Source organism: Hordeum vulgare, chromosome 4H (assembly GCF_904849725.1).
Source record: "Hordeum vulgare subsp. vulgare chromosome 4H, MorexV3_pseudomolecules_assembly, whole genome shotgun sequence".
In the NCBI taxonomy this organism is placed as follows: Eukaryota; Viridiplantae; Streptophyta; class Magnoliopsida; order Poales; family Poaceae; genus Hordeum; species Hordeum vulgare.
The window spans coordinates 350,156,345-350,180,025 of NC_058521.1; the positions used below are offsets into that span (position 1 = coordinate 350,156,345).

The following is a 23,681-nucleotide window of genomic DNA, read 5'->3' on the forward strand; positions in this document are numbered from 1 at the left end:
CTGTCCATGGATAATGTTGGACAATTCGAAAGGATGGTGGTTATAAATATGCAAAGAAATGCATATTTATAGATGTCGCCCTTTCGAACGGGAGACGCATACTGGTCACACATACTCATGATTGAAGAAACCAATAGCTAACAAGTTTCATCGGCACGAAGACCGGGAGAGAGCAAATTAAGGGGGTAGGAGGAGAAGTCATTTGTGCTCACCAAGAAACACAAGGGCGAAGCTCGTCCAATGCTCGTGGAGGTCGTCGAACAACTGCACATTGAAATTCACACGATCAACACAAATATGATGTTTTTATAATTAACATAATCGGAAAATTTGTGACCTAACTCATAATTTACAAAACTATGACCCCGTGGGCCTCTAGAAGGCCAAAAAGCACCTTCTCGTTCAACAGTAAGTAGAAGAGGTGTCGGGGGTCGGGGCTTAGTGGCGTCGAGGGTCGGTGGTGTCGGGTGTCAGTGGCCGGGAGTCGGGTTAAATGCGTCGATGGTCGGGGTCAGTGTCGTCGGGGTAGAGGGTCACTAGCGTCGGGGGTTGGGGTCTTTTCGATCAACAAGAGGCCAAAGAGGTGTCGGGGGCCCGGGGTTGGGGGTTAGTGGCGTCGGGGGTCGGGGGTAGGGGGTCGGGGGTCGAGGGTTAGTGGCGTCGGGGGTCGGGGGTCGGGGGTCAGTGGTGTCGGGCGTCGGGGGTCGGGAGTCGGGGGTCGGGGGTCGGGGGTCAGTGGTGTCGGGCATCGGGAGTTGGGGGTCGGGGTCAGTGGTGTGGGGCGTCGGGGGTCGGGAGTCGGGTGTTAGTGGCGTCGGGGGTCGGGGGTCGAGGGTCGGGGATTGGTGGCGTCGGGCGTCGAGGGTTGGTGGCGTCAGGCGTCGGGGGTCGGGAGTCGGGTGTCGGGGGTCGGGGGTCAGTGGTGTCGGGTGTCGGGGGTCGGGAGTCGGGTTTCAGTGGCGTCGGGGATCGGGGGTCGAGGGTCGGGGGTTGGTGGCGTCGGGCCTCGGGGGTTGGTAGCGTCGGGCGTCGGGGGTCGTGGGCGGGGGGCGGGGGTCGGGGTCCTTTTCTTTCTTCTTCTCCTCTCTCCTCTTTTTCTTCTTCTTCTTCTTCTTCTTCTTCTTCTTCTTCTTCTTCTTCTTCTTTCTCCTCCTCCTCTTATTCTTCTTCTTCTTCTTCTTCTTCTTTTCTCTCCTCTTCTTCTTCTTCTTCTTCTTCTTCTTCTTCTTTTCTTTCTCCTCCTCCTCCTCCTCTTCTAACAGTAACCTAATTAACACTAAACTAATAGTAACCTAATTAACCTAAACTAACAATAACCTAATTAACATTAAACTAATAGTAACCTAATTAACCTAAACTAACATTGACCGAATTAACACTGACATTAACCTGAACTAACAGATGCAATGAAATGAAAAAAAGAAAAAAAAATGAAAGAAAATGAACTCACCAAGGAGGAGGTGTGGTGGTGGGGGAGGAGGGCCGCGGGGAGGGGGTGGCCGCGGGGAGGGGGTGGTCGCAGGGAGGGGTCGCCGCGGGGAGGGGTGTGGCCGCGGGGAGGGGTGTGGCCGCGGGGAGGGGGTGGCCGCAGGGAGGGGTCGCCGCGGGGAGGGGTGTGGCCGCGGGGAGGGGGTGGCCTCGGGGAGGGGGTCGCCGCGGGGAGGGGAGCGCCGCGGGGAGGGGGTCGCCGGTGGGAGCGAGGTCGGGCGGTGGCGGGGGCGAGTGAGAGTGAGTGCGAGGGGGGGAGAGAGAGACAGTGTGGGGGAGAGAGAGAGACAGTGAGCGCGAGGGGGAAAAGACGGTCGTTACACAGTCGGCCCCTTTGCCGTCCGCCCCCCGACGGCAAAGGGCCCCAAGGCAGACGGCAAAGGCCGACACATGGCAAAGTTAGCCTTCCGTCGGACACGGCACGCATGGGACCCACCTGTCGTGGGTATAAGTCTGAAAGTAGAAGTATGGGGTACGAAAGTATATGGGCAGAGCCTTAGCTACTGCGAGGATGTATGAGTTCAGGCCCCTCTACGGTGGAGGTAAAAGCCCTACATCTCACTGCTCTAGGGAGCTTTGTGTCGAGTGTATTAAGGGATTACAGCAAGTGCCAACCCGTGTACCAGTGGTGAAGGGCGGCTTATATAGAGTGCGCTGCCCTTCATAATGGTCCGGTGGACAGGGGTGGAATAGTGGTGAGTAAATGTTGGCGTTACTGGTAACGTAAGCCTTAAATGCTAGTTATGGTGTATGAAAACGTATGACTGTTGCCCTCCTGGGAGGTTACGATGTACAGAGTGGATTCCAGTCGGTACGTTAGATATGCTCCGAGTGGATCATCGCCGACTGGATGATGGGGGCGTCCTTAGTTCAGTCGGAACTGTCTAAGGGCCTTGTCCCCTATGAAGGGTAGTCCTTGGGTAGGACCTATAGGGCATACCTATGACCCTACCCTGGGACTATAACCCCATCATTAGTCCCCGAATGGATCGGGGCTGGAACGATGAAGTTATGTCCGGAGTTTGGAGCCGACTGGTATTGAGGTGATCTTAGCGTTGTGTGCCTCGATCCATTTTATCTTTGCGGCTGGTGATCCGAGTGAATATGCAAGCGAAACGAACCGTGAGGGACCGATTGCTTCCGTGGAATCTTTCGACGTGACCGGTCATACTGACAGCGCCGGATTTTCCGGGATTCTCAAATTTCGGTTGCCGCGTGCTCAGCGGGGATGACGTCATCGCCATCGAGTAGATTTTGCCTCCTCGATTACCGCACCACGATCTTCTCCACTAATCTTGCAGCAGCCGGTTGGGAGGATAAGATCTTGGGCCCACCTGTAGGTGACTCAGTCGGAGGCCTTTTAAAGCCTTCCTGGTGGACCTTCTTGTTGCGCTGCTCGTCTTCCTCCCAATGATCTCCCCCCCCCCCCCCCGCAACTCCCTGCACACCTCTAGCCACCTCCTTCCCCTCCTCCTCTGCGGATCTGTCGCCCTCGCCATGACGAAGGGGCAGACCAGCAAGCTTGAGGCAAAGAAGAAGAAGAAGGGGCGGCCTCCACTCAGCGGCGGCAGCGGGCGTTGCCGGCGAGCTAGATCCAGGGGGACTTCCTCCCCTCCACGGTGAGGGAGACCGATGTGCTGGAGCTGGTGGAGCACGACATGGTCGTCAATAAGTCTTGGAGGCTGCCGGAAGGCGAGATGGAGCCGGCGCTGAGGGAGGGGGAGCGCGTCCTGCTGCTCAGCCACGTGGCCGGAGGTTTCTCCTTGCCTCCCCATCCTTTCTTCCGAGGTATTATGAACTACTTCGGGGCGCAGCTCCATCACTTTCCGCCGAATGCGATAGCTCATCTTTCCGCATTCATCACCCTCTACGAGTGTTTCATAGGATGTCCTCCCCACTGGGGGCTCCTCAAATATGTTTTCTCTGCTAGATCTCAAACGGTTAAGAAACTTAGCCAGTCTGATGATAAGACACACATCCTCCAGCTCTGCGGGGGTTTAGGATTTCAGAAGAAAACGAAAAGTAGTTATCCCTCCCTTCAGCTATCCGAGTCGGTTAGGAACTGGCAATCGTCCTGGTTCTATTGCCAAGACATTGCCTGCCCGAATGCTCCGAGTGGGTTACCACCCTTTAGTTTAGACCGTCCGGGCCCTCCCAAGAAGCTAGCGCTCTCTAAGGGAGAAAAAACCCAGATCCGGCCTTTGATCGACGCGCTGATAACCGTCGCCCGGAACGGAGTCACCGGTATGGACCTGTTGGAGACTTTTCTAGGTCGACGCATCCAGCCGCTCCAGGACCGAGACCACGCAATGTGGCATTACACGGGGCCTTCGGATACCACTCGGTCTCATCCTGAAGACGTGAGTGAGGAGACCGTGGGTGCGTGGGTCCGCAGCATCACGGGCACATGTGATAACCCCGTGGGAGCTCGGCGGGTGAAGGCCTTCCGCGCCCAAAATCCTCCTCCGAATGAGGTGAGTACATGTTGTCGAGTGCTTTTAACCTTCTCAGTTTTATTGCTTTTCTTGTCTCGCCGACTGACGTTGCCGACTGTGTTTTGTGCAGGAGTTGACGAACTAGCATTCTGAAGTCTCAAATGGGGATCCGGTCGAGGAAGAAGAAGGCAGCATGGAGGGTACCGCGGGTAGTGTCGTGTACGTCTCTGGCAGTAGGGAGACGGAGGAGGAAACAAAAGAGGAGGAGGAGGAGAGTGAAGAGCAGAGCACGTCACCCTCACCACCAGAACGCCGAACCAAGCACCGTCATGACCCCGCTGTTCCGCCGGCTACTCCCGTGGCCCCGAGTGCTCGGAATGTGAAGAGAACCAGGGGTTCTTCTGTCGAGCCCGTGGATCAGCCGTCCAAGGTGGCTAAACCCAGCGGGTCTAAACCTCGGAAAGCTTTGCCCCAGATGAGGATCGTTGTTCCGGTCGCCTCAGCGTAAGTATCTTTGCTCTTCCATCTTCCTTCAGTATCCGATTGGACTCTTCTTTTTGGGAATTCATGTTTACCCGTCGAATGGATTTCACTCAACAGAGTTGCTACCTCCGACACCTCTCTGTCGTGTCAGGGTGACGATCCCATGGACACTGATAACGCTGCCACGTCCCAGCAAGGTACGTTGTCACGACTCCGAGAGCTGTATTACCGTTTCACGAGTGCTGTCTTTGATCTTGATCTTTTTCTGTATTTTTATTTTGTTCGGTCGGGCTTCCTTCGGAGGTGATCCATCTGGACGACGACGACCAAAGGGGGTCGAAACCAGCTTTGGCGCCTGTCCCTGGGGTTATCCAACCTGCTGCCAGCCCCGCCATGAGCGTGCCGTCGACTGAGACGGTGGCCTTCACGGCGGAACCGACTGGAGCAGAGCTCGGGATGCCGAGGGAGCTCGGGATACCTAGGGCGCCTTCTGCCACGCCGGGTCCGTTGTCTGTTCACTATGCTGCCCGACACATCCCGGAAGATCAAGTAGGAGCCGCCAAGGACGCCATGGTACAAGTGGAGCTTATGGTGGGCGAAGCCAAGGGAGCATATGACTCTGTTGCGTCCCTGTACAAGAAGAGCTTGGAGCTTCTGGATGATATCCGAGTAAGTGCGCTAGTAAGTGTTTACATTCCTCTTGGTGCCCACTGGGGGTTTTGGCGAGATACTCGGATACAGTAGGTTAATTTTCCAGTGGGTTCACTCCGAGTGAACCCAGTGGGTGTAGTCCCCGAGACTTCTGCCGAGTGTTTGCACCGGCAGTTGTCTTTATATGTATTTCCCATAATCTCTACAGATCAGAGCTGATTTGCCCGAATGGTACCAGTGGGGGCACGCCGAGTGCACCCACTGGGTGTAGTCCCCGAGAGTAGTGTTACTCGGGTCGAGTAATAGTAGTCTCATAGTGTTGTTGGTTTGCTATGGAGCTCAATGGGACCGACCTGTTCGAGCTTCATACCAGTGGGGTCACTCTCAATGAACCCACTGGGTGTAGTCCCCGAGACCGCTGTCAATTGCTTGCATCGGCAGGGGTCTGAAGAATCTTGAGTTTTGATTGTTTTGTCATATCTGACGAGACTTTTTCCTTGTTGAATCTGGCTGATCCTCCCTTTATGTCTCTTTGACAGAGGACTTGTGAAGTGGGATCGGCCTATACTTCTCTGATGGCTGAGAAGACTCAACTTGCTGCCGACTTGGAGGTAGCTGCGAATGACATGGCTGGCATGAAGAAGGCTCTCGCTGAACGAGAAAAATATTTGGAGGAATCTCGGGAGACTAACAAGGCACTGTTAGCCGAGTTAGAAAATATGAAGAAGGAGAGATCTGAATGGGTGGGCCAGCTGAAGTCAATGAACGCTCGGTGCAAAGCGCAGGAGAAATACGTCGGCGACTGGGCGAAGAAGATGGTCGCACTGCTTGGTGGTAAGTTGCTTGCCGAGTGCTCTTTGACTTTGGAGTTCACTCTGCGCTTATTTTCTCCCTGTCTTTTCTTTGCAGATTTCTGTCGGGACGTTGAAGCCAAGACCGCCGAAATTGAACCGGAGCTTGGGCAACCGAATGTTCCACTTGGTGATGAAGCTAACCGGGACATATTCCCACTGAATTCCCGCCTTAACAAGGTGGGTCCTTTCGTTGGTCGCCTGAGAGAAGTTGTCGGCCGAATTGACAAAGAGTTGTGGCCCGAAGATGACTCCCGGAATGAGATAGAGGGGTTGATGACTCGACTGGAGGATGTTCCAAGCAGAGTGTGACTTTTGATGCACACTCGGAGCAAGTTGTTTACTTAGGCGACTCTGGGTCGCAGCTAAGTCCCCGAGTGTGACTTTTGGTGCACACTCCGAGCAAGTTGTTTACTTAGGCGACTCTGGGTCGTAGCTAAGTCCCCGAGTGTGACTTTTGGTGCACACTCAAAGCAAGTTGTTTACTTAGGCGACTCTGGGTCGCAGCTAAGTCCCCGAGTGTGACTTTTGGTGCACACTCGGAGCAAGTTGTTTACTTAGGCGACTCTGGGTCGCAGCTAAGTCCCCGAGTGTGACTTTTGGTGCACACTCGGAGTTAGTTTTTTAATTAGGCGACTCTGGGTCGCAGCTAAGTCCCCGAGTGTGACTTTTGGTGCACACTCGGAGCGAGTTGTTTACTTAGGTGACTCTGGGCCGCAGCTAAGTCCTCGAGTGCGACTTTCGGTGCACACTCGGAGCGAGTTGTTTACTTAGGCGACTCTGGGTCGCAGCTAAGTCCCCGAGTGTGACTTTTGGTGCACACTCAGAGCAAGTTGTTTACTTAGGCGACTCTGGGTCGCAGCTAAGTCCCCGAGTGCGACTTTTGGTGCACACTCGAAGCAAGTTGTTTTACTTAGGCGACTCTGGGTCGCAGCTAAGTCCCCGAGTGTGACTTTTGGTGCACAGTCGGAGCGAGTTTTTTAGACCGGAGTCTGCAAACGCGGAATAATTTTGAATCGGCAAGAAATTAATCCGCTTTGTATTACTTCGATGACATTTGTTCTTTACATTGTCTCTGTCGACGGTTATGTGTAGAAGCGCTTCAGTAGATCTCCATTCCATGCTCGCGGCTCGTCCGTATTCCTGTCGAGGTTGTAGAGTCGATACGCTCTGTTGTTCAGCACCTTAGAAATGATGAACGGTCCTTCCCAGGCGGGAGCCAACTTGTGTGGTCTCTGTTGATCCACTCGGAGCACCAGGTCGCCTGCTTGGAACGTGCGGCTCCTGACGTGCCGCGCATGAAATCGCGGCAGATCTTGCTGATAAATTGTTGAACGGATCAATGCCATCTCGCGCTCCTCTTCTAAAAGGTCTACTCCGTCTTGCCAGGCTTGCTCTGCTTCGGCTTCGGAGAAGAGTTCGACTCGTGGAGAGTTGTGAAGCAAGTCACTCGGGAGGACTGCCCCTGCTCCATAAACGAGGAAAAATGGGCATCGTCCTGTCGATCTATTCGGAGTTGTTCGGAGGCCCCAAAGCACCGAAGGCACCTCGGTGACCCATGCGCCGGCGGCATGTCCAACTTCCCACAGGAGTCGAGGCTTCAACCCTTGAAGAATGAGTCCATTCGCCCGCTCCGCTTGTCCATTTGTTTGGGGGTGCGCAACGGATGCAAAATCCACTCGCATACCTTGGCATGCGCAAAAACCTTTGAACTCGACCGAGTCAAAGTTTGTGCCATTGTCGGTGATTATGCTGTGTGGAACCTCGTATCTGGCGATGATGTCTTTGATAAATTTGATGGCCGTAAGGGCGTCAAGCTTCTTGATTGGCTTGGCTTCAATCCACTTGGTAAACTTGTCGACTGCTACCAGCAGATGGGTGAATCCTCCTTGGCCTGTTCTGAATGGTCCGACTGTATCTAATCCCCACACGGCGAATGGCCAAGAAAGGGGAATTGTCTTCAGCGCGGACGTTGGCTTGTGGGACTTGTTTGAATAGAACTGACAACCTTCGCAATGGTCGACTATATCTTTTGCCATTTCATTCGCCTGCAACCAGAAGAAACCAGCTTTGAATGCTTTGGCGACGATTGCCCTTGAGGAGGCATGATGGCCGCAGGTTCCCGAGTGAATTTCTTCCAAAATTAACCGACCCTCCTCATGGGAGATACACCGCTGAAGGACGCCTGAAACACTTTCTCTGTATAACTGGTCTTCAACGATGGTGAAGGACTTCGACCTGCGAACGATCTGCCTAGCTTGGACCTCGTCTTCCGGTAACTCTTGCCTCAGGATGTACGCAATGAATGGCACAGTCCATTCGGGAATGACAGCTAGAATCTCCATGACCAGGTCAACCACAGCGGGAACCTCGACTTCAGTCTGATCTGTTGAGCTCTTCGGTTGCACAGGTTCCTCTGTAAAAGAATCTTCTTTTACTGAGGGGAGGTGTAGGTGCTCGAGGCAGACATCACTCGGGACAGGTCTCTGTGTGGATCCAAGTTTTGCCAATTCATCTGCTGCTTGGTTTTCCAGTCGGGGAACATGGTGAAGTTCCAGACCTTCGAACTTCTTTTCGAGCTTTCTTATTGCGTTGCAGTATGCAGTCATGGTGGGGTTCCTTACATCCCACTCCTTCATTACTTGATTAACCACTAGATCTGAGTCGCCATAGACCATCAGGCGACGGACGCCGAGTGTGATGGCCATGCGCAACCCGTAAAGGAGAGCTTCGTACTCTGCTTCGTTGTTGGAAGAATCAAAATGGATCTGCAACACATACTTGAGTTTATCACCTTCAGGGATATGAGCACTACGCCGGCGCTGGAGCCATTTAACATCTTGGACCCATCGAAGAACATGGTCCAATGAGCCGAGTAGATGTGATTCGGTTGCTGTTGTTCTACCCATTCTGCTATGAAGTCAGGAAGAGCTTGAGACTTAATAGCTTTCTTGGCTTCGAACTTGATGTCGCAGTATAGCATCTCCATTGCCCACTTTGCCACTCGGCCTGATGCGTCCCGATTGTGGAGAATTTCCGACAACGGGGCATCAGATATGACAGATACCGAGTGGTCTTGGAAATAATGATCCACCTTCTTAGCAGTCATGTAGATCCCATAAATAAGCTTCTGATAATGGGGATACCTCCGCTTGGAAGGAGTCAAGACTTCAGAAACATAATATACTGGCCGCTGAACCTTGTATGCTTTGCCTTCTTCTTCGCGTTCGACTGTCAGAACGGTGCTGGCGACTTGATTTCTAGCCGCGATGTACAGAAGAAGGGGTTCTTTACTGAGCGGGGCAGTAAGAACCGGCTTGGTGGAAAGCAGGGCTTTGAGGTCATTGAATGCGGTTTGGGCTTCGTCTGTCCACTCAAAGGTATCCGACTTCTTCATGAGTCGGTACAGAGGTAACGCCTTCTCGGCGAGTCGAGCGATAAACCTGCTCAAAGCCGCTAGGCAACCTGTGAGCTTTTGTACGTCATGGACTCTTACCGGCCGCTCCATTCGAACAATGGTCCCGATCTTTTCGGGGTTGACATCGATACCTCGTTCGGAAACGAAGAAACCGAGTAACTTCCCGCTGGGAACGCCGAATGAACACTTGGCTGGGTTGAGCTTGATATCGTACCTACGTAGGTTGGCGAATGTTTCTGCCAAGTCAGTCAGCAGGTTGGAACCTTTGCGTGACTTGACTATGATATCGTCCATATATGCCTCCACATTTCGACCAATCTGGTCTAGGAGGCATTTTTGGATCATCCGCATAAAAGTTACTCCTGCATTTTTCAAACCGAATGGGATAGTGATGTAACAGAAGCACCCGAATGGGGTGATGAAAGATGTTTTTAATTCATCTGGACCATACAGACGGGTCTGATGATAGCCCGAATAGGCATCAAGGAAGGATAAGCGCTCGCAACCCGCAGTCGAATCAACGATTTGATCAATGCGGGGTAGCGGGAAGTGGTCTTTCGGACAGACCTTATTAAGGTGCTTGAAATCGATGCACATACGGAGAGACTTGTCCTTCTTGGGCACCATGACAACATTAGCGAGCCACTCGGAGTGGTGTACCTCGCGAATGAAGTTGGCTGCCAGAAGTTTAGCTACCTCCTCTCCGATTGCTTTTCTCTAGTGCGCGGTGCACCGACGCAGGCGTTCTCGGACGGGCCGAGCGGCAGGATCCACATGCAGTCGGTGCTTAGACAACTCCCTGGGTACACCTGGCATGTCAGCAGGCTTCCATGCAAAAATGTCCCAGTTCTCACGGAGGAATTGGATGAGCTCGGCTTCCTATTTTGGATCAAGGGTGGTGGAGATGTTTGTTGGGGCGGCGGTGGCATCCGTCGGGTGGATGCTTACTTTCTTCGTGTCTCCCGCCGACTGGAATGCGGACTCGGAAGCTGGCTTCTTTGAACGCATCAGGTCGGCGGGGTCGGCAATCTTCTTGTACCCATCCAACTCGAGTACAACCATCTGATGGTCTGCAATTCTCGACCCCTGCTGCAGACACTCCTCAGCCCGCTGCCGATTGCCTGTGACAGTAATCACGCCTTTGGGACCAGGCATCTTCAGCTTCAAATATACGTAACATGGACGAGCCATGAAACGTACATATGCCGGACGACCCAGAATGGCATGGTATGCACTCTGGAAGTCTACCACCTCGAATGTTAACTTCTCTTTGCGGAAGTTCTTGTTAGAGCCGAAAACGACATCCAACGCAATCTGGCCGAGTGATTTGGCCTTTCTTCCTGGGATGACTCCATGGAATTGCATACTGCTCTCGCTAAGTCTGGACATCGGAATGCCCATTCCCTTGAGAGTATCGGCGTACATGATATTCAAGCCGCTGCCGCCGTCCATGAGGACTTTGTGCAGCCTAACTCCTTCCACCACCGGGTCGACGACCAGAGCTTGCCTCTCTGGGGTGGGTACGTGTGCTGGGTGGTCTGACTGATCAAAAGTGATTGCAGTCTGTGACCACTTGAGGAACGTGGGAGTGGATGGGGTTGCCATGCTTACCTCCCTGTTGACCAGCTTCAGTCGACTTTTGCTTTCTACATCAGCAAAAATCATTAACGTTGCATGGACTTGAGGGAACGGATCCCCCTTGTCCTTGTCATCTTGCTCGGAGTCTTTCTCACTCGGCTGTCCTTCACCGAATCCTTGGATCAGGAGGCGACACTGCCGAGTGGTATGTTTCGCAATATGACATTGCCTTCTTCATCCGTCTTCGTGTGGATCGGACACGATTGACCTAGGATGGAATTTCATGACTGTTTCTTCTTGGGGGTGTACTGTGGTTTCCCCTTGCCTTTGGACTTAGCGTTTGTAACGACTGTCGCCTCTGTTTGCAGAGTGGATTGGGCTTTCTGTTTCTGCTTCCGACTGCTGCTCCCATCTCTGTCGGCGACTGACTTATGCTTGCCGCTACGTATGCGATCCTCCTCTTTGCCATTCGCATAGCGCGCGGCTATCTTCATCATCTTGCTCATGGAGATGTCGCCTGTCCGACCAAACTTCAGGTATAGATCTCTGTATCGAACGCCTGCCTTAAAGGCGCAGACTGCTTGGTGTTCTGTAACATTCTCCACCGTGTGGTAGAGGGTTGTCCAGCGCTGGATGAAATCGCGCAAGGGCTCGTTTTGCTTCTGGACACAGTGTTGAAGCTCTGTGAGACTAGCAGGGAGTTTGCACGTACCCTCAAAGGTCCTGATGAAGACTCGGGACAGATCTGCCCAACTGTAAATGCTTGATGGAGCTAACTGGTTTAGCCAAGCTCGAGCCGAACCGTCAAGCATCAGTGCGAGATGTTTCATGGCGACATGGTCATCTCCGCCACCGATCTGGACCGCCACTCTGTAGTCGTATAACCAAGTTTCTGGTTTGGACTCTCCTGTGAATTTGCTGATTCCCGTCGCCAATCGGAAGTTGGGAGGGATGTCAGCCGAGCGAATGGCCCGACTGAAACACTCGGGACCAGAAACAACGGTCCTGCTTCCACTCGGATGATCTCTATCGTGACCATCACGGTGGACTCGGCTTCTATCAACCTTCTTCTGAGTGATAAACCCTCTTGCATCAGGCCTTTGATCATGCACGTCACCGCCCGAACGATGACCATCGTAATGCCGGGGTCCGTAAGGCCCACTCTGCGGAGGAGTACGCAAACGACGATGATCTTCGGGATGAGACTGAATGGAAAGCGGATTCCGACTCTGGTCCCTGGAACGATCGTTCCAGAGGCTGCCCCCTCTACGACGCTGGTGAGAGCCGGGACTGAAAACCAACCGATGTGTGTTTGCTTGAATGGAACTGTTGTGGATCTTGTTGTGCGACTGGGAGACCGCCGAGTTTTGCTGCTGCGCCGTATGTAACAAGGCATGGATCTGCTCGATTCCTCTACCAGCCTCCGAATCAGTCGGTTGGAGAGAATCAGCGATCCTGGCGGCTGCAGCCAAGTTGAGGATGGGTGTGCGGAACACCTCGACGTTGCTCTGGCGAGCGCGTCGACTGGAAGAACGAGGGTGCTGACGACAAGCGCCGGATGATTCTCCGATCTCACGCTTGTTCCGACCAGTCCTGGAGGGACTTTCGTGGGAATCGGCCATGAGTACTTCAGCTGCAGGCCCGTGACCCCGATACTCGTAAGGTAGTTCAGTCGGAACTGACTCCAAGCACTGGGATGACCGCGGGACCACAACCGATTCGAGCACCGCCACTTGAGAGGACATGTTTTGTCGCGCTAGGGCGTGTCACACCCAACGCTGGAGCCGCGAACGACGGGATCGCTTGTTGCGGCGCGCGACGGGGGCGAAGACCGACACCGGGGTCGATGGCTGGAGAAGAAGAACGCCGCAAGAACTGGCACGGAAGTGCGTAGCCCCGTGACTCGGAAGCGTCTCGATGTCGAGGGGCGCATCCTAAAGCCATGCCGAATCATCAGCGATGAAGGAGAGTGCACCGAAGAGGATCTCATGACCCATGCACAGATCTCCGCCGGATGACATGACGAAAAGATGAAATTGCAAACTCGCCGGGAGTCGCTTAGACGCCTGCCCCACGGTGGGCGCCAACTGCCGTGGGTATAAGTCTGACAGTAGAAGTACGGGGTACGAAAGTATATGGGCAGAGACTTAGCTACGGCGAGGATGTATGAGTTCAGGCCCCTCTACGGTGGAGGTAAAAGCCCTACGTCTCAGTGCTCTTGGGAGCTTTGTGTCGAGTGTATTAAGGGATTACAGCAAGTGCCAACCCATGTACCAGTGGTGAAGGGCGGCTTATATAGAGTGCGCTGCCCTTCATAATGGTCCGGTGGACAGGGGTGGAATAGTGGTGAGTGAATGCTGGCGTTACTGGTAACGTAAGCCTTAAATGCTAGTTATGGTGTATGAAAACGTATGACCGTTGCCCTCCTCGGAGGTTACGATGTACAGAGTGGATTCCAGTCGGTACGTTAGATATGCTCCGAGTGGACCGTCGCCGACTGGATGATGGGGGCGTCCTTAGTTCAGTCAGAACTGTCTAAGGGCCTTGTCCCCTATGAAGGGTAGTCCTTGGGTAGGACCTATAGGGCAGACCTATGACCCTACCCTGGGACTATAACCCCATCACCACCCGTGCTCTTTGCCGTCTGCCCTTGGTCCTTTTGTCGTCCGCTCGCAGACGGCAAAGGGCCGACACATGGCAAATAGTATTTTTGCCATCAGTCAGTCCTTTGTCGTCCGCCTTGTGTCAACTGACGGCAAAGAGGTTCTTTGCCATCAGCCAGCAGACGGCAAAGACATGGCTGACGGCAAAGAACTGGATTCCAGTAGTGAGTGCATTATCAACGGTCTTGTTCATGATTGACATTGCAATGAATTCATCCAACACCACACTAGAAGACAAGGAGTGGAAATTTAGTCGTTGGCGAATGACGGATGACATGGCTTTGTTAAATGGCATGCTGGCCTTTAGAAACTTGCGCTTGATCCATGTGTCATCCACATCCTTGCTCCCATGATCCTTGAGAGCAACAACAATAGCAGTCACCCTTCGATAGTGATCACGAGGGTCCTCATCTTCCTTCATCACAAACTCATCGGCCTCATCAAGCACCACTTCATAGTTGGACCGTTGAATGCTTTAGCTTCCGTTATACAACACCATAATGTGCTCCCAACAGTCCTTAGCCAGAGTGAAGGGGCGCAAGTGAGGAAGATCTTCAGGAGGCACTGCGGACTGGAGAATAAACAATGCAGAGTGATTATATTGATTGTACGCTTCTTCTCTTGGAGTGAGGTTGTTTGGGTCATGAGGATAGTAGCCTTGCTCGATGATTCTCCATAAATTTGTTGAGATGTGATTCAAATGAGACTTAATAGAAAACACCGAGTTAGCAAAATCACCCTTAACAAGCTTAGGAGGAGGACCAATAGGATTAATACGCGATGTAGGAACTGGTCCTCCATAGACCATGGGAGGTGGAACTGAGGCATAGGTTCCAGTCCATTATTTTTGAGAGGGGAAGAAGGTCGCATACCTTTAGCCGCTTCCCTAGAGGAATTGGCCTCCGAATCCGTGTTGGCGGGTTTAACCACCAATGCCGGTTCGGGAGAACTTTTAATTCCCTCAATTAACTCTTTAAGCATGGTCTTGACTTCATTCGTCAAGGACGTCCCGAGGTTGGCCATAGCCGCATTCAAGTCGTCCCTTGTGACCGAAGTCAAGGCCATGGCCTCGGGTTGCCCATGGGCTCCTCCCTCATCACCCTCCATACTCTTCGGGTGGTGAAACCCTAAATAAAGAGGCGTGGCTCTGATACCAATTGAAAGGATCGATATGGTTGACTAGAGGGGGGGTGAATAGGCAACTACCACTTTTTAACTATTCTTAACAAGTTAGGGTTGGCAACATAAAGGTTCTCTAAAATGATAATTAGGTGATCAACCTATATGATGCTACCAACTATAATCGCTAAGGCAAGTAAGAAATAGTCTACAACAATAACATACATAATGTAAAGATTAGAAATAACCACAAGTGGAACCAATGAACACGAGGATGTGTTACCGAAGTTCCTCCCATTTGACATGAAGTACATCTCCGTTGGAGCGGTGTGGAGGCACAATGCTCCCCAATAAGCCACTAGGGCCACCGTATTCTCCTCACGCCCTCACACAATGCAAGGTGCCGTGATTCCACTATGGGTGCTCTTGAAGGCAGCGACCGAACCTTTACAAACAAGGTTGGGGCTAACTCCACACAAAGCTTGGAGGCTCCCAACAAGACCACGGAGCTTCACCACAATGGAATGTGGCTCCGAGGTGACCTCAACCGTCTAGGGTGCTCAAACACCCAAGAGTAACAAGATCCGCAAGGGATTAGTGGGGGGAATCAATTTTCTCTTGGTGAAAGTGTAGATCTAGGCCTTCTCAACCAATCCCTAGGAAATCAACAAGTTTGATTGGCTAGGGAGAGAGATCGGGCACTTTTGAGCTTAGGAAGCAACAATGGAGCTTGGGAGGGTCAAAGGTAGGGTTCTTGAGCAAGAAGAACCCTGTATATAGTGGGGGAAAGAATCCAACCGTTTTCCTCGCTCACAACACGAGCCCGGCGGTACTACCGCTGGCAGCAGCGGTACTACCGCTGACCCTCCAGCGGTACTACCGCTGGCTGCAGCGGTACTACCGCTCACCCTCCAGTGGTACTACCGCTGGATGTAGCGGTACTACCGCTGAGCCCATGGTAGCGCAAATATACTACCGGGCCAACCACCGCCAAGAAAGTCTTCGCAAAAAGTCCGACGTAGTACAACCGCAAGGATGACGGTACTAAAGTCCTGGAGCGGTACTACCGCTGACCAGGGGCGGTACTACCGTTGGGCCAGCGGTACTACCGCAGCTCCAGCGCTACTACCGCTAGGGCCGGCGGTACTACCGCCAGCTCCAGCGGTACTACCGCCAGAGGACATTTTTGCAAGAAGAGAAAGACCAGAGAGGGGAAAATCTCCATAGTTGCAAGGGAAAGGAGATGGAGAAAAAGTGCGTGCGTGCAAGATTGATTCCACCCAAACCTTCCCAATACGGATCCCCTCTTAATAGTACGACGTTCCTACGACTCAAAACCACCAAAGAGAATCGTAGAAGACACCGTGCTTATATTCCACGGAGGGTGCCGAATCGTCTTGTGCCTTTGTCATGTATTATCTGAAATGCTCAATGCACATGATTAGTCCACTAAGGTACTTTCATCAATCACCAAAATTACTTAGGCATAAATATGCCCTAACAGCTTACACTCGCCACAAGCTACATCAAGATCACATCAATACATCAATATACAGTCATCATGAAGGATAGCAGGGTCCGACTACGGACGAAAACAAACAATAAAAGAACGATGTACATCCTTGCTATCCCAGGTTGGCAGCCTGGAACCCATCCTAGACCGAAGAAGAAGAAGAAACTCCAAATAGCACAATAGCACGCTCACTTCAAAGTATCTCTTTACGTGTACCTGCAACTGGTGTTGCAGTAATCTGTGAGCCATAGGGACTCAACAATCTCATTCCCAAAGGTATCAAGACTGACAAAGCTTAATGGGTGAGGTATGGTTAAGTGGTGAGGCTGCAGCAAGCGACTAAGCATTTATTTTAGGTGGCTAACTTACGAGTACAAGAATAAAAGAGAGGGACGATCTACACATAATCGTACGTGTACTGATGAGGATCAAATGAATTATCCTGAACACCTACTTACGTCAGACATAACCCCACTGTGTCCTCGATCAGAGAAGGAGCTCATGAAAGAGATAGTCACAGTTACGCAGCCAGTTGGCAAGTTTAATTAAGTTACTTTGAGTTATCTAGAACTGTATGTTAAACAAAGTTTCCAAGTTTGCCACATAACCGTGGGCACGACTTTCTGAAAGATTTAACCCTGCAGGGGTGCTCCAACTAGTCCATCACAAACTACCACACGCTATGACGGAATGACCTCGATCAGGGAAAACCCGTGATCTCCTCGGGTTCCTATTGGAAAACGTCAACCTATTTGGGACCAGTGCTGATGGTGTTGGTCCCAAACAGGTTGAGGTTTTCCAATAGGAACCCGAGGAGATCACAGGTTTTTCTGATCGAGGTCATTCCGGTGCAACATGTGGTAGTTTGTGATGGACTAGTTGGAGCACCCCTGCAGGGTTAAATCTTTCGGAAAGCCGTGCCCGTGGTTATGTGTCAAACTTGGAAACTTTGTTTAACATCCAACTCTAGATAACTTGAAGTAAGCTTAACTAAGACTTGCCAACTGAGTGCGTAACCGTGACTGTCTCTTTCGTGAGCTCCTTCTCCGATCGTGGACACAGTGGGGTTATGTCTGACTTAAGTAGGTGTTCAAGATCATTCATTTGATCCTTAGTAGTTCACGTCCGCTATGCGTAGATCATCCCCCTCTTTTATTCTTGTACTCATAAGTTAGCCACCTCAAACAAATGCTTAGTCGCTTGTTGCAGCCTCACCACTTAACCATACGTCACCCATTAAGCTTTCCTAGTCTTGATACCTTTGGAAATGAGATTGTTGAGTTCGTGTGGCTCATAGATTACTACAACACCAGTTGCAGGTACAAGTAAAGCGATATTAAGACGCGAGCACGTTGATTGTGCTATTTGGAGTTTCTTCTTCTTCATCATCGATCTAGGATGGGTCCCAGGCCGGTAGCCTGAGATAGCAAGGATGGACGTCATTCTTTTATCGTTTGTTTTCCTTTGTAGATGGACCTTGATATTCTTCATGATGATTGTATATTGCTGAATTGATGTGATCTTGATGTAGCTTGTGGCGAGTGTAAGCCAACTCCTTATACTCATCTTTTCAGTACATGTACTTGTAATGATATTCATTCTTGCGAAACGACGAGATGCGTTTCTATCCCCGTCGAGGCCCTCTCGCCAAACCAAGGATAGGACCGCATATTGGACATTACACACGGTTAACCAGTTATGTACTCCTCACTTGGTGACACATCATACTCTTGTCCATGGAATGAGTGGCAACATACGTTTTCGAGGAATCCTTTGAGGCTCCTCGAGAGGCGATGGCTGTGTGGGAGCTGCTTTAGGTGCTGGGATATTTGTTCCCGAGGCCTCAAGCACGGGAACGTCGGCGAAAGGGGGAGGACTACAAGTTAAACTAAGAAAAACTCAGTAAGATGACAACAGGAAAAAGGAATCTGTGTAGGGCCGCCAGAAAACCACACTTACAAAGTGGAGGAGGGTGGCACTTGCGTCACATGCTCCTTGACGGTACCTTGGCAGATGACTAGACGGGGATTCCTACTCGGTTCGCTCTCCTCTTGGGGTGGAACGGTCTTGGTATGCTTAAGCTGACGACGCATGGTGGAAGGGGAGTAAGTGCTCATGGCTGGAAAAAATTATAGAAAAGTATTAATCCTCTCTAATATATTTTTAACATTCCAAATCTAGAAAAATGTGACACGACAAGGCAATGGCATGGACCTCCTCCTAAAAGGGGAGTTAATTGGGATCATTTCTTCCATGAGTTTCGCATGCAACAAAGCCAAGTCATAAGCACATCCAAGTATCTTGGTTTATGCAAGGCCATAACCACTCAAACGTCGAGTTTCAGTCCATCGAGAAAACCACACTTACAAAGTGGAGGAGGGTGGCACTTGCGTCACATGCTCCTTGACGGTACCTTGGCAGATGACTGGACGGGGATTCCTACTCGGTTCGCTCTCCTCTTGGGGTGGAACGGTCTTGGTATGCTTAAGCTGACGACGCATGGTGGAAGGGGAGTAAGTGCTCATGGCTGGAAAAAATTCTAGAAAAGTATTAATCCTCTCTAATATATTTTTAACATTCCAAATCTAGAAAAATGTGACACGACAAGGCAATGGCATGGACCTCCTCCTAATAGGGGAGTTAATTGGGATCATTTCTTCTATGAGTTCCGCATGCAACAAAGCCAAGTCATAAGCACATCCAAGTATCTTGGTTTATGCAAAGGCTATAACCACTCAAACGTCGAGTTTCAGTCCATCGAGAAACGGATGGTATAATGCAGGGAATCAGGTGGATCTTTGTATGTAGACAACACAAGCTTGGAAAAATGCTCTACATAATTCTCAACAGTGCTAGTTTGTGAAAGGCTGAACAAGAGTAAAATAGTAGTTTGTTGTTGATTATGTCTGAGCATGCTCTGAGTGCTTGACAAAATCTAGTCCATGTCGCCTGCGGCAGACGACGCTGAGCAGACTCTAGCCAACGTGACGCTGCTCCGTGAAACTGTGTTATATTAAGTGAAATCCGCCGATAACTAGATGTTCTCTAGAGGAGGAATTGATCTTCCCAGCGAGGTTGCCGAAGACACATATTAGTGCCATCTCAAGAAGGATCCACACCAAGGATCTCACGGTAATGAAAAAAAAATCAGGGACAAAATTGATTCATGCTCACTTCCAACTAGAGGAGGGACATAAACATTATGTGCCTTCCCCCGATGGTTGTGGTCGAAGGCAAGGGCGTCGATGGCAGCGTTGTCGCGATCATTCCCAACATTCGTGATGAGGAAGAATCATCTGCACATTGTGAGCTCTTCTTATTAAGATCCGTCCGGATCTGCTCGATGTCAAGCGTACCTCCTTCCGAACGGCATCAACCCGTGTCATGATGAGACCATCAAACACGGCGGTGTTCGTCTTCAATAACCCGTCAACAGATGTAAGAAGTAACTCACCATGATCCTTGAACTTGGTTCAAATCGCTAATGAACTCCACATGAAGAAGTTCATACACCTTAATAAGTTCTTCATGGCTTCTGCTCGCCATCGTTCTTGCCATCGAGTAACGTGGCTGTATCGTGTAATCTTCATGACTCGTTGTCTTTGATACCAATTGTAAGGGTACCTCGATCTAGATCTAAACTAGCTCACAAACTGAATTAATTCGAAGAGCACATGAATTTGAACTAGCTCACAAACTGAATTAATTCCAAAGAACACATGAATTTGATTCAAATACCTAAAAGACGGTTTTATTGGACAGCTGATATATTTTGCATCATTTAGATGATGTATATAAGATATTTTTAGAGTTTGCCGTTTTTGCAGCAACTAAGTCCCCCCCCCCCCCCCCCCCCCCCCCCCCCAAAAAAAAAAAACCCTAAGTTTGGACATCACCTCGACAGCCTGTGTGATATCGTGCAGCGCGCCTCAGCCGACCTGATCACTTTTCCCTTATCCGAAGAGACCAAACAAACCCCCGAGTCCATCCCACCGTCGCCTTGTCTCTCCCCGCTTCCTCCCTACGCGCGCCAATGGAGATCACCGACCCTAGGTGAGCCTCTCGATCAGCCCGGGCTTCACAATGGCGTGTCTGGCGCCGCACTTCAAGTGGGCCCCGTCTTCGTTCTCCACCACCCACGCGTACCAGCACCCTTCCCCGTCGTCCTCATCCTCCAACTCAGGCAGGTGCTCCGGCCGCCGCCTCATCCGTGTCCAGTGCGCTGCCACTTCTGCTGCTGCAGCAGTCGTCGACGGTGAACGCGCAGCTGGTGGGCCGCTCCACCTCGTTTACTCGTCTCCGGAGTCGGCGCCGGTTCTCCAGGTGACGTAGCCTGCTCGGTTGTTTTTTGCATTGCGTTTTACATTTAACTGATAAAGAAGGTTTGGTTGAGCTAGGAGTGGGCAGGATTGGCCGAATGTTGTTGTTAATAAGGAGGTTCTCTTACACTAAGTTGTTTCTGAGTGAGAATGTGAGCTAATATTGACCTATTATGGTCAACAGTGATGGACATAGAGCAATGACACTCTTGGTGGAATTTGATTTGCAATACAGTAGGATATTACTCCCTCCGTTCCTAAATATAAGACCTTTTAGAGATTTCACTATAAACTACATACGGATGTATATAGACATACTTTAGAGTGTAGGTTCACTCATTTTACTCCGTATGTAGTCCATAGTGAAATCTCTAAAAGGTCTTATATTTAGGAACGGAGGGAGTATATCACTACAGGTAGATTGTATTTCACACTAGTAAATGTGCACGTGCAATGCACGTCTCAACTAATATTAACCTATATTACATGGGTTCCAGCAAAAATATATTATAAATGAACTTGTATAGAATGTGTTCATTGCCCAAAAGACTATTGTATTCTTATTTCAAACCATTAGTAACCCTTATTCTATGAATTTCGAAATAAATATTTAAGGACCCATGTACAACTAGTATTTTCAATTTCTAGTATTCTAGAACTCCATACACTTTTACAAATACAATTATTCTTTTACAAGTCCACTTTTTTATAATCATCCTATCTTTCAACGTTGTCTTCTCAACCAATACAGTTGACAAGTCTTAAGAGTGGGATCACATCCATTCTATCTTTATGTGGATAGACACGGACAGGTATGAAGCAGTCATGTAGGTTCACCATATCAGTTAAGATCTTGACATCAGTCGGATGTGCGCTTCTGAATTCCTACATACACATAGTTTTGTTTATTTATACAAAAAAATTAATGATATGTTTTTTCTTTTTGTGTTGTTCGCATGTTTTTCCCAAGAATGGAGAGGCCGGGGGTCTTAACCTCCTTTTCCAAAAAAAAAAGTTTTTCGCAAGAAATCTATGCGATCCCTTGAATTCAAAAACACACAGAAAGGATAAGTAAATTCTAGAAAGAAATGATGGCTCGTGGGATTAAATCTGATGGATATCGTTGATCATCTGCGAGTTCAAAGGATGATGAAATCAGCCACAGGAAAATATCACACAACTGTCATAAACTACTTCGACAGTTGTTATGCCACAATCGAGCATGCAGTGCACAACAACCAAATGATGGTGTTATGACCGGTTTACATTACAACTGGAGAAGGCCCAGTTAAATAGAGCTGGCCCAGTTATCTTATAGTATTAGGGGCTTAGCCCAGTTTATTATATTTGCTAGCCTAGAGAAGTTATATATACTCATGTAAAGGACACCTTTTGGAATTAAGCAAGATCAATCTATTTTGATCGGCTCCTAGAAGGAGCCGGTGCCCTAACCCTAGCAGCCGAACTCTCTCTCTCTCTTAACCACGGCGCCCCACCGCCGTCGCCCGCTTCCTCCACCTCGCCAACCCTCCCTACACCCATATTACCTGAGAGATCAACCTGGTAGGCATCGAGTTCCTACCAATTTGGTATCAGATAGACCAGGATCGACCATGTCGACACCACCACCCACCCCCAGCCTTTCGTCGGCCACCAACCCCTGCCGCCGGCCTCCCTGTCGCTAGCCTCCTCGGCCGCCGCGCCGGTCCTCACCGGGCCGCCTGCCGCGACCGCCTGGCCCCCGACGATCTCGGCTGGCCTCGTCCTCTCTCCCGCGGGGATGACCTCTGCGCTCCTGAAGCTCAGCCACGCCATGGCGGGCATCCGCTCGCTCCTTGCGGGGCCTTACGCGCAGCAGCCGGCTGCTGCGTTCTTCCCCACCGTAGCGCCGCCTCCGTTCCTCTCGACAGCGCCGCACCAGGGGACCACCTCGTCGTCAAGCGGGCTGCCGCCACTTTCGGGCGCACCCATCCAGGCGGTGCGGTTTCCACCATCACCGTCTCCGCTGCCGGCTTGGCTCACCGAGCCGGTCTACATGGCCGGGCCGGGTCAGCCCTCCTTTCCACCGACAGCCGCCGTGCAGCCGGCCGGGCCACTCGCCGGTTCCTCGGGCACGGCGGGCCCCTACGCCAGCGTGGACGAACCCTTGTTCCATGGTGGGACGTTGCAGCCCGCCCTCCCGGTCCTGTCGTCAACAATGCTCCACACCGCGGAGCCACCGATGGCCGCAGGCTACGGCCAGCACCCGTCGCGTTTCTCCAAGCTGGAGTTCGCCACCTACGACGGATCCGGGGACCCCCTAAATTGGCTCAACCAGTGCGGCCAGTTCTTCGGGGGGCAACGCACGCTCGCGTCCGACCGCACCTGGATCGCCTCGTACCACCTTCGCGGCACCGCCCAAACGTGGTATTATGCCCTCGAACAGGACGAGGGCGGGATGCCGCCGTGGGAACGCTTCCGCGACCTCTGCCTCCTCCGGTTCGGTCCACCCGTCCGCGGTAGCCGGCTAGCGGAACTCGGACGCCTTCCGTTCCTCTCCTCGGTGCAGGATTTTGCCGACCGCTTCCAGGCGCTGGTCTGCCACGCTCCTGTCGTCTCGGCCCTCCAACGGGCCGAGCTCTTTGTCGGCGGCCTTCCCGACCATATCCGCATGGACGTCGAGATGCGGGGACCGCAGACCCTTCGGACGGCCATGTACTATGCCCGCGCGTTCGAGCAACGGGTGGTGGCCATGCAACAGGCGTTCCCGGCCCAGGCACCTCGCCCACGCCCTCGGCCGGCCATGTCTGCACCCGGCCGACCGTCCCAGCCGGCGACAGGAACTCCCGCCACGGCAGGGGCTCGACCGTTCCGCCGGCTAACCCCGGCCGAACAACTCGAGCGTCGCCAACAAGGGTTATGATTCAACTGCGACGAGCCCTACGTGCTAGGTCACGTCTGCCCGCGCCTCTTCTACCTGGAGGCGGACGACTACATCGAGGAGGATATAGCTTCCCCCGAGCTTGCCAAGGCGGCTGCCCCGGCATCAGTCACCGCCCTCGTGGTCTCCCTCCATGCCCTTGCCGGCATACGAGCGGAGAAAACGATGCTGCCAGTGACGGTTAATGGGGAGCGCCTCCTAGCTCTCCTGGACACGGGCTCTACACACAACTTCCTACCCGAG

At 51.6% G+C, this 23,681-nt stretch overlaps 1 protein-coding gene across 1 annotated transcript in view; it reads left to right on the top strand.

Moving 5' to 3' along the window:
• Positions 1 to 20,117: 20,117 nt before the first annotated feature.
• LOC123448599 (RNA polymerase sigma factor sigB) overlaps positions 20,118 to 23,681 on the top strand; it is a 53,112-nt gene continuing 49,548 nt past the window's right edge. The window contains exon 1 of the mRNA XM_045125549.1: positions 20,118 to 20,522. Within this exon, the coding sequence (XP_044981484.1) occupies positions 20,283 to 20,522 (240 nt within the window). The 5' untranslated portion in view covers positions 20,118 to 20,282. The remainder of the gene's footprint in view (positions 20,523 to 23,681) is intronic.